Source organism: Diachasmimorpha longicaudata, chromosome 14 (genome assembly GCF_034640455.1).
Source record: "Diachasmimorpha longicaudata isolate KC_UGA_2023 chromosome 14, iyDiaLong2, whole genome shotgun sequence".
Lineage (NCBI taxonomy): Eukaryota > Metazoa > Arthropoda > Insecta > Hymenoptera > Braconidae > Diachasmimorpha > Diachasmimorpha longicaudata.
In genome coordinates this window covers 6,312,133-6,325,164 of record NC_087238.1, presented here as the reverse complement: position 1 = coordinate 6,325,164, position 13,032 = coordinate 6,312,133, and the positions used below count along the sequence as shown (strand labels likewise).

General features: G+C 39.8%; 1 protein-coding gene across 15 annotated transcripts in view; it reads left to right on the top strand.

Annotated features, from left to right (window-relative positions):
- The window catches only part of LOC135169220 (protein turtle), a 35,035-nt gene extending 22,950 nt beyond the window's left edge, over positions 1–12,085 (top strand). For 8 of the 15 annotated variants that reach the window (XM_064133995.1, XM_064133997.1, XM_064133993.1 and 5 more), the window contains 5 exons: positions 352–1,142; positions 1,380–1,692; positions 1,940–2,167; positions 2,463–2,556; positions 6,912–12,085. In XM_064133995.1, coding sequence (XP_063990065.1) covers positions 352–1,142; positions 1,380–1,692; positions 1,940–2,167; positions 2,463–2,556; positions 6,912–8,181 — 2,696 coding nt within the window. In that variant the 3' untranslated portion in view covers positions 8,182–12,085. Of the gene's footprint in view, positions 1–351; positions 1,143–1,379; positions 1,693–1,939; positions 2,168–2,462; positions 2,557–4,538 lie in introns of all 15 variants that reach the window. The other 7 variants (XR_010300170.1, XR_010300168.1, XR_010300169.1 and 4 more) reach the window with 7 other exon arrangements.
- Positions 12,086–13,032: the final 947 nt, after the last annotated feature.

The following is a 13,032-nucleotide window of genomic DNA, read 5'->3' as shown; positions in this document are numbered from 1 at the left end:
CCCATGAATTTTATTTCAGGGGAAAGTTCATCAGGATAACAATTCGTAGAATTTAAAAAATTGTTCTTCACGTCTTAACTGGTATTAATTACGTGACTAGATTCATAGAGTCACATTCTTAAGAGAATGGAATTCCCGTACGAATTTGTCTACTTAAAATTCCTGACAGATTTTTCCGGTCGACATTAATGAAATCTGATTACAATTTTATTTCCATTCCATTTCCATTCTTTTTTCTAATTAAACTCGGATATTAACAATTTATTTTCGGCCCTGTTGTACCTGTATATGTCCGAAAAACCTCAGTAGGAAAAAAACTGACGAAATAAAAACAAATTCCGATTTTCCCAGATCCAGCAAAGGTCACATTTACCCCAACGGTCCAATATCTCCCATTTCGCCTAGCCGGTGTTGTGCAATGCTACATAAAAGCAAATCCCCCCCTTCAATATGTAACCTGGACCAAGAACAAGCGTCTCCTCGAGCCTTATCAAACCAAGGACACCGTGATAATGAACAATGGATCCCTGCTGTTTACCCGTGTAAACGAGAATCACCAGGGAAAATACATATGTACACCGTACAATGCCCACGGTACTCAGGGTGATTCAGGACCAATGGACGTACTCGTACGAAATCCACCGATATTTACAGTCGAACCGGAGCCAATGTATCAACGAAAAGTGGGTGAAACAGTGGAAATGGCGTGTGATGCACAGGAAGCCGAAGGCACCCAAAAGCCAGCAATTCAGTGGCAAAGACGTAATGGTGCACCATTGGAGCGCAATCGTGGAAAAATTATCGGTGGAAATCTAACAATTGACAGCCTTAAACGAACAGACTTTGGTTATTATCAGTGTGTTGCTTCAAATGAGGTAGCAACTATTGTATCACCAACTCAATTGATTGTTGAAGGCTCACAACCGCATGCGCCTTACAATGTTACTGGTTCAGCAACACAAACTGCTGTTACCCTACATTGGTTTCCGGGCTATTCCGGTGGTCCAGATTACAAACAGGATTATACTATTTGGTATAGAAGGGCTGGGGTCACTGAATGGACAACGATACCGGTTACACCGTCTGGGAGGACATCGGTTACCATCAATAATCTTGTACCGGGTACTCTGTATGAATTTCAGGTTGGTGGATTTACCTAATCAGCACGACGAGAAATTGTTCAGTTGAATTCAGTTGGGATGGGGTGAAACGAGATATTCGTCGTAAATTGGTCAATGGTCACAAGTGATTTATCTCGTTTGAATTTTTTTTGGGAGAAAATTGGACTTGAAATCCCGAGGTTATTTTTTATCGACGAATTAGTTCATCAGTTTCATCTGGATAATTAATTAATTAATCGAGTATTGATTCTTCCACAGGTTGTCGGCAAAAATGCCATTAGCGGTGGCATGTTGAGCGCTGTGACGACAATTAGAACACTGGAGGCTGGTATCAATCCCCCCAACACGACACCAGCTACAGGAGGTGTTGCATCGGGGAACACCGGCCCCAAGCCAGGACCACCGAGAAATCTCACGGTAACGGAGATCAGTAATGGGTTTTTGATCACTTGGCAGCATCCACTGGAGAGATCGCATCTTGTGCAGTACTACGATATTGTTTATAAAACCGATGGTCTTTGGAAACCACTCAACAAAGGACAGATTCGGCCTGAGGAGACCAGCTATCTGGGTAAGAAGTTATTTTCGTAGAAATCATTTTTTTAATTAATAATTTTATTGGCAATACAACAAAATTCTCAGAGTGGAAAATATTTGATTTCCATCCACGTCAAATACCCACTGGCATGAGTGCCTTCGAATGCTGAATAAAAATCCCGGAATATTCTCGATTCGATAGATTCCCTCATCGTGATTAATTGGAGAGTTCAAGAGGATTATCGTTAATCAATTGAATTTCCATTTCTCTCATTTTGTAGTGAAAAATTTAGTTGGCGGAAGGACGTATTACTTCAAAGTACGCGCTCACTCGGCAACGAATTTTGGAGAGGGCGACATGACGAAGTTTCCAGTACCGGCACGAGTTAAACACAAAGCTATCACTGCCGGTGTCGTAGGCGGAATATTGTTCTTCATCGTTGCTATTATCCTCAGCATATGTGCTGTGAAAATATGCAATAAACGAAAGAGACGAAAACAGGAGAAAGGTAGGAGAAATTCCAAATGAAAAATTATAATTTGTGGGTCAACGGGGAGGGGTCAATTTCTCCTATTGATCACCTGGCGTATTTTCAGAGAATTCGGGATTAATTTAAGGTGTAGCAATTCAGGGAAACGCGGACAATGTTTGACGTTTCAAAGGTCACGGGGGATATTTATTTTTAGATGATATAATTGTTCGTGATCTCTCTCTCTTAAGCATCGAGATTATCTTCATTTATTATTGTGACTAGTACCTGAAAGAACGAGATAATAACGAATATTTTTTTTCTACAATTATAGAACTACTTTCAGCGTATAACATGGTAGCCTGCAGGGTCACCGACGCCCGCAATGGGGCTGGACAGGGGCCGCAGGGAACAGTGCCTTTGAAAAAGTAAGTATCCACTTCCACATTTGCTCATAACAATTCTAATTTACCATTAAAATATCACAAATAAACGAAAAAAAAATTACGAAAAATACTGTTTGAGATACGAAGCCTCGTCTGGGCATCGTAATCATTTATCAAAGGAAATTGCATTTGCGGCGAGATTAAAAAAAGAATGAATAAAAATGACGGAAGAGAAGTGGAGGAGATATTAAAAATGTCCGCACTGCAGATGCAATTCTGATAATACATATGACCTGAGCTTAGTCAGAGTTTTAGTAATTAAGCCCCCGAGCAATAGGCCACCGAAGCACCACAGTAATAACGAAACCTCTCACGATCAAACTAGAATTCAATCAATTATGTGCGATGTATGAGTACTTAATTCAAGTTTATGTACGCGCATCCGCATAAACGACAGACGTTGAAGATTAAAAAATCATAATTATGTCATGCTTAGATCGAAGTCTTCACGGACTGGCTATTAATTTTCAAGAGATCGGTGATGAATAGGGTTTGGGGGAAGTCTCTTTTCCATTTTTCCCCTGAATCAACTAATTTCCACATCTCCATTATCCAATTAAATTAATTCGCTCCAAAGGAACGAGAATTTTTAAGAATTGATTTTTTTATCTTCACATCTGCGGAAAACAGTGAGCCTTAGATACTTAGAGATTGACAGGTTTGACCGAAGCAGCAGAGGTATTTTGGACGAGGTTGGAGTGCGATGTAGTGCATTTAAAAAAATCATTCTTGATTGAGACAAATATAATTTTTGTTTTTAAACAAAACAAAAATAAAATCACCGATTAACAAAAACTTCAACTTATTTCATGGAGAGCGGACGAAATCGATCACATGCACTGATTCTATTTTCTCACGTTCCTCGATTGCACGCAGAACGAATCCTTCGAATTGTTTAAATACTATTTTGATACACCACAGCACAGCAATTAGAGGTATTTGTTTTCTCATCGACCAGATAAAATTATGAAAAAATTTAACGGTTAACATGAAATTTGGCACTGCGAACATAAAATGCAAATTATTATTTGTAAAATGGCATCCAAAAGTCCACAATACGACTGCAGTGATGCCTATTCTGGATTATTATCAATTGTAATTTTATCAACAGTTCTTTCACATTGCTTTTTCTTTTTTTGTTTCATTCATTATCACTTACATCATTGTAAATCATCATCATGGAGAGGAGCACTTATTTGATCAGTTAATTATTTACTTTAAATATATATACATATATATTTTTTTTAATTTTCCGCTGATGGAAACGATGGAAATGGAGTTTTTTTTTATCATTACGCTAATTGGTAATTATAAAAATAATATTAAGTGTGCCTACATAATATCCAGAACGGGCTGGACGGTCTCTGAAAATCGCTAGGATATTGGGGGTGACGGTATCCTTCGGGGCTGATGATTTTCAACAATAGGTTCATTTTTTTATTTCAAGTATTTAAATACTGAATGAGTTTCATGTCATATCAACCCACAATTCAAGCTATTGATAATATTCTTTGTCTACATTCCGCTATCATTTTATCTATCCTCAATTATCCTTAAGGGAGCCCACCTCCCTGTGTTTATATGAACTTTGCTTTGTTCCATAGATAAATCTCGGTTAAATTATTTCGTACCATTTGGTAATTTGTCCTGAATATTCCTCCGCGTGCGGAAAACACTCCTTTCCCCCCGAAGCATTTCCCATCCCCAAAAACATGAACCAATTGTTAAATATCTATCAAGTAACCCATTGACCGTCTCCCATCGAAGAAAATGACAGTGAGAGGAACTGGGGTAATCGCTTTGGTGAGACAGTGAATCTTCTTCACCGATCCGGGTAAAAAGACTCACTGCCCTCAATGTACCTAATGCAATGAAAACAATTTCACCACAAGAAATCAAGAAAAATAAAAAAAAAAAACCCACAGCACCACGTGGTGTCTCCATGTCCTCTGTATGTTCTGTAGGTCGACAAACTTAAACGCGTGCGGCGAGTCAGTGTCGACGCTGACCCGTTGCAGCCCGTTGAATCCGCAACCACAATCTCTTCATCAACCACTTCCTACGCAAGTTATCCCCGCCACTGCCACCTCGGAGCAGGTCTACGAGGCCCCCTTGAATCGTGATCGTGACCATCATGCACTCCATCTCGATAATCGAGATAACGAGAGCGTATTTATCATAGAGAGGCGGAACAGTAAGCCTAACATCCGCTAGCCACAACTACGTACCCAGAAAAGTCCCAGATCGACAATGAGCGTACGATCGTTATGAATGAATAAGAAATGCAAAAAAAAAACAAATACACTAGCGAAAGAAGTAGCGGTTGGGGACTGCTCAAAGAGATCATTTTAAAATTCATATAAAATTCACTATCACCCACTCTAAAGTGCTACTGTTGTTGCCATTAATTACCGCTAATTACGACCGCCACCGTTGCTATCACGACAGTTTCATCTGATAGAAAAAATCGAAAAAAAAAACTATACTGATACAATAATTAAGAGACAACGTACATGGCTCTGCAAATGTTATCAACCTGCTAGGACCTATAACTACATCCACCAACCACTATACCTACTGTCTACTATTTAGGATGATTGTCATGACTGTAGATGAGATGAGCAATACAGGCAAACAGCTAGGACTCACTAGTTCTTCCAGTCAGTACCCTTAACCTTGGCTCGGCGGCTTTTAGGGAGTACATAGATTACTAGACGTGTTGACAACATTTATTCACATTATCACAGTCAGTCATTAATAATTACGTCGAATTTGTTGTCTATCTCCCTTATTCATTCTGTCTTCATTCGTATTAATGAGCACGACAAATCAACATCTTTTTAATACATATTTATTTTCACGATGATATTCAAGTTCAAGCTTTGTACTAGATAATGGCATGTGACCGGTGTTGATCCAGAAAATATTATCCACTTCGATTGTACAAGCGTTTTTTTTATATTCAAAGTTTTCGTCGATCTGTGGAGGTGGGGAAATAAACTAGAGGACAATCTCTTGGGTAATCGGAGTCGATGATTTTTCTCGGTGTGAGATATTGAATAAAGACTTCAAATTTATTCATCACTATTTCTTCTTCATTTCAGTTTATTAATTTTAGACGATCAATAATTAATAACGAAATACGAAAAATAATACACTAATACACCCCCTTCAGCCAAACAAGTAGGTAAATTATTCTATCCTGCACAGGCTGGTAACCGCATATTCATTGTTTTTTTTTCATCCCATTTGTTATCGTTTTATTATTCCGCTATGTTTGCATGTTACCAGCAGGTCAGTGTGCATAATTATATTTTGTCGTGCTCCGAAAAGAAAATTCTGTTTATTTTAATCGTTTAATTATTTTCAACAGTTTAAATAATAACACTGAAGCTATCTATTTGCTCCCTAATCACCGCCTTAACGTTAATACAAATTCTAAACTATTCGAGTTATTTTTAGTGTTATTATTATCATTATTACAAATTATTTTTCTCTGTGAATGTAATCGTTGTGTTACATACTTCTCTCTCCCCGATTCTTTCCTTGCTGCCGGACCCGAAGGAGGAAAAAAGGTGACGAGACACGGAGCACCAAAAATCCACGATTGCAACCACAAAAAAAAAGTTCAATTTTTTTTTTCTTAATCATTAACGAGAGAAAAAAAAACAGCATTTTAATTGGATTTCATTTGATAAACAGAACAAAAAAAGAAAAGCAATCTTGATGACAAAAATTGAAATAATTTGGGCTATTGAATATTCCATTCACCAATCAGTTAGCCACTTATTATCTAACTGATTGTCACCTAATTCCTGATAAATCACACCCAATTACCACTGCACAAGAATGGGCATGCGCATGATTCCCAACGCCTGCGGTATTTAATTATCGTTGATGTTCAATCATCACGAATGGATCAGTGTTTTAGTGTTTAAGTTGCCATTAATCCCTGTCTCATTAATTTTTTGTTTTTTCATGTTGATGTTGAATGTCATTTTTCATTTATCGTGGTTGTTGCACGTATGCGTCATTACGGGGTAACGAAGGCGGTGGAGATTGAATTGTTTATTAGTGAAAGTCATCATTTTGTAATTAAAAAATGTCAGGAACTAGGGGATTTGTGGAACCACTTTTTCAGCCACGGAAAATTCCCCGAAAAGACTCACGTCATTCAGTCATTCCCCAAAACTACTGGTGTCCAACACTCGAGGTTGAGCCCCTCCTCTTATTCATTCTGACCAAAACAAATGGACGATTCAATCTCAGCCCTTGGTTATCCGGTAACTCCCCCCCATCAATCCCCCCAACATTAATCTCTCTCTCTCTCCCCTCAGATCTAGAAAAAGCCGAGTACCAGGTTTAACCCTTCTCCGAGAGATCCTGAACCCAGACAGTCCCGACTCCTGCAGATGTCGCCCTCTGGGTAAAATCTCCCGCGCTGCTGACGGTCGTTTTGTAATCGCCGATTCGCTAATGAGCTCCGCCAACAACAGCATAGTGGACGCCTCGAGTTCGGACGACGGTGGCTTTCTTCCGAAGAAAAGCCGGCTGAAGTCCTCCTGGCGACGTCCCCTGGTCGGCACCAGCCAGCTGAGTCTGCGTTCCGACAACAGCGGCGTCTCCCTGGGGATTCCCAATCGAGCAATGGGATACCTGAGCAATCATCTGAGCAATCTCATCAGTCCCCTGGGCAAACAGCCGAAGATCTGTGCAATTGCATCACCCGGATTCATCGCCAGTTCCCCCAACAGTGGACAGATCATCTGGACGACGAATCCCTCCCTCTACTTGACGGATCTCAGTTCGGTGCGTCAGCCTTCCTCGGTGGAACGTTCCTTTCCCACAAATGAACTCAGCCCCCCAGACTACCATCACCTGCAGCTGAAGAGTGTTCACCAGCGTTACAGCCAGGAACTGCCTTCCCTGAAGGCCATTCACGCTGAATCCCGTCAATTCGTGCCAGTTCAACCCTTAGCCACTTCATCTCCCCCGCAACCTGGGGGAATTCGTCCACGCGCCCGACTCCCACCCAGACACGCACGTCACGCAAGATCAGCCCCAGAATTAGCCGCCTCCCCAGATCTCCACATGACGGAAACATCACCCGAAAGCAGATCGAGTTCTTCCGGATTTGGTAGTAAAAATACGAGTCAAACGCAGAATCAGAGTTCCAGAAGTGGAAGTACTGTCGCTGAGTGGCGCCCTCCGCCCTACAGACCACCGCCACCTCCGCTTCTGGGACGATGGCTTGAACTTCAGGATCACCAACAGATCCCAATAAAGATTCCTCACAGTCATGCACACATCGCTGTGGACGCTGGTAGTGTTGATGGTCATTATGAATTCGATCCTGTCAGCTGCACTCCAACTCCGACGTCGGCTTCGACACCGACAAGGGAGGAACGTCCACCAGTTCACCAGATTCATACGATTCATCTGCCCCATATTCATCAGGTACACACGACCAGCACTGTTCAGGGAAGCTCAAGGTATTCTAGGGACAATATCGAGGCGAGGGTGCAGGCTATGAAGGCGGAGTTCCATCAGTTCAGGCAGAGGCAGGCGAGGCGACGACAGAGTGTCCATTTGGAGAGCGCCTGCTGACGGTAGTTGAGGTTGGGGGGGCACAGTGGTGGAGGCTTGAGGAGGGACATGAGGAGGTTGAGGATGATGAGGGAGAGGGTCTGGGAGCTGCCAGAGGAAGGCGAGGTCTCTGATACTGATGGGTCGAGGGAAAGTTGAAGGAGCAGTTGTGAAGATCATGAGGAGAATTAGGGTTTGAGGTTCAGCCACCACGACGTCCAGGTAATCCCCCAGGTGGTAGGGAAGGATGAGAAGACTTTGGAGATTACGAGGGGATGGGCTTGGAAACTACTGGAGAGGTTGATGGATCGAGAAAGGTGAGGATTTTGGAGGTTATGAGAATATCTTGAATTTACCGGACATGAGGGCGGTTTGGAAAGGGAATGGAGAGGTTGAGAGCGATGTAGGGGGAGTATCTAATAGGAATCACTGTACTGAGTGGTCCCCGGTACTAAAGGATCCCTGAGAGTTGAAGGGGATGTTTTGGAGGTTATGAGAACGTCTAGAATTTTCTTGAAGAGAATAAATATTAAATGAGCCTCGGCATTCTCATGAGAACGTGATTGTTGCTCGGACGATTCAAGAGTGATAACATGATTTATGGAGACTCAGGTCAACCCCCATCACTCGCTCTACGTAGCCCCCGCAATCGTATACAGTCATTTATCATTAAACTACTGATCTAAATATCTAAACACTAATTAACCCTATTGATAGCTCAAGAGGAACTAAAAAGACAAAATTAAAGTCATACATGAGCACAGTTTGTGCTATCGCAACTGGGGATTTTTTCATCAGTAAGAGAGGACAATTAGCTAGAGTCGATTCGAGTATCAATCTTCCCGATAATAAACGCCCTGTTTAGACAGGGCGAGGAGTTATCTCCGTAGAATTAAACAAATAAAGATAAACCAAAAAAAATCAATAATTAACTCTCAATAATGGACGCAGTGTCGAGTAATCGACAGTTTCCACATATTAGAGGATTTTCGTAAAGCTAAACAAATGGCAGCAGGTGAGCACGTACTCCATTAGCCGTCATTTCGACAAAATGGCCGGGTGAACGCTGTCCTTGTCTGATTCATTGATTATTATTAGCCAAATAACTTTGAAATTGGCTCGAAAATGAGACTTAGTAAAGTTGATGGCACCAACAACTCATATCGAATTTGGTAATCAATCTAGGCCATTGGGAAGTCAAATAAAAATTGACTCGAGACTCTCGATATATCTCGAACTTAAGAGGAGTAGTAGAAATTAATACATATGACACAGCGATAAACACTGGCTCTCAACTCACTAAACCAAAAAAAAAATGTTACTTCACGGCTAGTTATTGCGTGTAAAGTGTTTCCGGTGGCTCGACGTTTGTGCTTCAGTCGGCGAAGACCAACAATTATGTAATAACAGCACATAATGACTGAAAAATACGTGCGAGAAGTGGAAAATTTATTAACGATCCAATGATGTATAAAAGAACATTTAATCGAGACACATCGTTATACTTAATCATAATGTACTGGATTATTGATCGATTATCGATTGTGAGAGCAAAACACGATGACATGACTCATGAAATTGAAGGAAAAAATAAAGCAATTAACGGTTATTAATTAATTGATGAGCAATGGACTCGAAACGTGATATTAGGCCGAAGCTTGCCTCGAGATTGCTTAAGGACTCACTCGTACTGCACTGCCTATTTAGGGTTTCACTAGCAACCCAACATATTATCGGCACAATAATTTTTCTTAAGCAACGTAAATTAATATTATAATTAATAAATTATAAAATAATGTGTTTTAATGAACAAGAGAAAGACGATTAAGAGGATTAATAAATAATTGAGTAATTGCATGGTCGGTCTCAGAATTTTTTTTTTTCGTTTTGCGATGTTAATACTGTCCTTGGTGACGATTAACGTTGCACGACTTGCCAATTTTGTAAATGCGGCTGTCACAATCAGCATCTCTTTCTCGCTCATCTTGTTTAGTTATTTTAATGAGAAAAACATCGTGGTACTTATGAATTGTTTATAAATTACATGGCCGATAATCAGTATTTGACAATGACATTCGTCCAGGTGTTCTTGACATGTCGGGTGAATTGTGGGAAAAAATTGGGCAATTGGATATTGAATTTATTTATTTTTCTCGGACATACTGTTCTGCACCGAGAGAAATGCTTGAAACAAAGTCCACAATTATTTGAATCGCAGATCACCTTTACACTAATTCCAAATTCACGTTTCATGGCTCAGTCACTTTGTAATGTTTTTGTTTATAAAAAAAAGTGGATCTGAGTATTTAAAGTCCTTTAAAATTAATTTCCCTCCTCTTCCCACAATTCACACGACTTTATTTTGAACGTTGAGAGGCTGACCTGCGAAATGAATGCTGTGTATTAAATGATGATAACTATGCGCACTTCGACACGCATAAATAAATGAAACTTAATTATTCTTCAAATATCCCACCTAAAGTCTCACCAAACGCATTGTAATTACAATCATTACGCGGAGTTGGTGGTGAGAGTGAGAGATAATTCACGTTATAATTTCTATGATTTGAAAAATGTTCAATTCACCACCGAATGTACCTCTTAAATTCGATAATTTTTGTATAAAAAAAAATTATTTACACTCTTAAGATAGACTAATTAACGAATAACAATTGCTCTCACCCCCTTCTCCAGGCATTTTAATTTCTTTTCATATAGTACAAACATTTTATTTATATTAAAAGAAAATACTATACATATATATAAATACGTAACAGAAAAAAAATAATAATGATAAAGGAAGATTAGTAAGGGTCCTACACAATTTAAAAAACTGTACGCTGCGATAAGCACAATGATGCAGTCAATGAAATACTGTATTATTAACTGTAAAACGGCTGAGGAAATTGAAGAAAAAAAAAACGGCAAGAATGCAAGAGCACTGTGAAAATGGGAATGCAAGGATGTGACTATCGAGTGACGAATTAAATAATTGATAGATAAACAAAAAAATGTTAACGAAGTAACGAGGCAAGGGATGAAAGAACGTGAAAGAGACCGAGCGAAAAAACGAGAGAGAGAGAGAGAGTGAGAGAGAGGAACAAGAGGAAAAACACAAGAGTACCAATATTCTAAAGTAATTCTAATAACTGAATTAATAATTTGATAATTAATTGATATTGTAAATCGTAACGATATAGCCTGTAGCGTATTAATCAACGAGACGACGGAAGCAGGGAAGAAAAAAAATAATGACGATGTGTTTTTAATATGAAAAAAATGGCATTAACGACTGTTCATTGTCGATTTATTGCCAATTGCCGTTGTATCATACTTATTATTATTAAAACATAGTTAACTATAATAATATATTTGATTATTCGTATTGATGGTCCAACGTGGTCCCGATACTTTGCGTGCAATTTTAATTTTTACGATTTTTTATGGATTATTTAGTCGTCCTTTATTGAGATTATTATTTTTAGGGAAATATCGATCTTGCCAATTTAATGTTTAATGTCGGGATTATTCCAGTTATTGTTCCAATCACTGATCGGAAGTTTCAATGATTTTAGTTTTAAATTTTTCAATGGCTACGGTTGACAAAGTATTTTGCTTGCAAATTCTCGGGACAATGGTGAGAAATAAAATGGGGAGACGTGAGGATTACGACGGATAATCTGTTTGGGGGCCATGAGCCGTTTTTATTCACGTCATTGGTCCCTACTCTGTTTAGGCAAGTAGTAGTCTGATAAGTCAAGTGTAGATATATGTAGTTAGAAGGGAAAAAAAAAAGATCTCAAGGGGACACACGTGAATTGCTAAATCTTCTGGTTACCGTACCATTATTTTCTTCACGCTCTTCATTTTTGGCTGATGATTGATTTTATTTTATTGTGAAATATAATTTTCTACTTCTAATTGACATTTGGTGGTTTTTTTTTTCATCCAGATATTTTCCCGAGAACTAAATTGTTGATTTGGGAATGCCATTACCATTTTTAATGTCAATTCTGATTTACTAGTCTTTTGATTTGTTTACGTCTTCGTATTTTATTTCAATTTTTTATTCATCAAAGATAATCGATGGATTGACCCCATATCCGGGCGGTCATCAGCTCACCAGCCGCCAGAGTCGACGGAGCCGGCTCTCACCGCTGAGGTCAGGACTGACCTTGACGTAAGTCCCTCCTTCAACTTATGTCCTTCGCCCAATCACTGGACAACTACCTGGGGACCGCGTGCGCGGTGCTGCAACACATACGTTCTAACCCTGACACACAGATCTCACTACTTGTAAATTCCCTGTCTCTGTATGTGGCGACCCCTGTCTTACAGAGGCGAAACACATACAGTACCAGCGCCGCGCACGTCCCCGGAGGTACTTCCCCGGTGACTTAGCAAAGCATAAAGACTAAAGCCTCGGTTCATCCCCATATTAGTAGTGACCCGGCGAAAAAAGACACCACCGTCGGTTCTGGGGGGTGGGAGTATCGATTTGTAAAAATATTTCAGGGTAAAAAATCCAGATATTTCGATTTTTATCGCCGATCTTGATCAAAAATTCATCAATCGTTCAATAGATCGCGAAAAATCAATTGTCATAGCTTTGTATACCCCCAGAAAGTACAACAAATTTCCCTCCCCGCAAAAGTCATGATCGATGACGATCTTCCCATCCTTTGACTCGTATTTGACGATAATTTTTGTCATATCTCGCTTCCTGAGTGGGGCGGGGGTGCAGCGGAAAAAACTAATATCCCAAATTACCTTGCCTCCATAAACGTCAACGTCTGTGACTCATTTGTGGCTTGATGCCCTTATTATTACCTCTTTCTCACTTCGTGTATAATAAAACCGTGCCTAGACGCG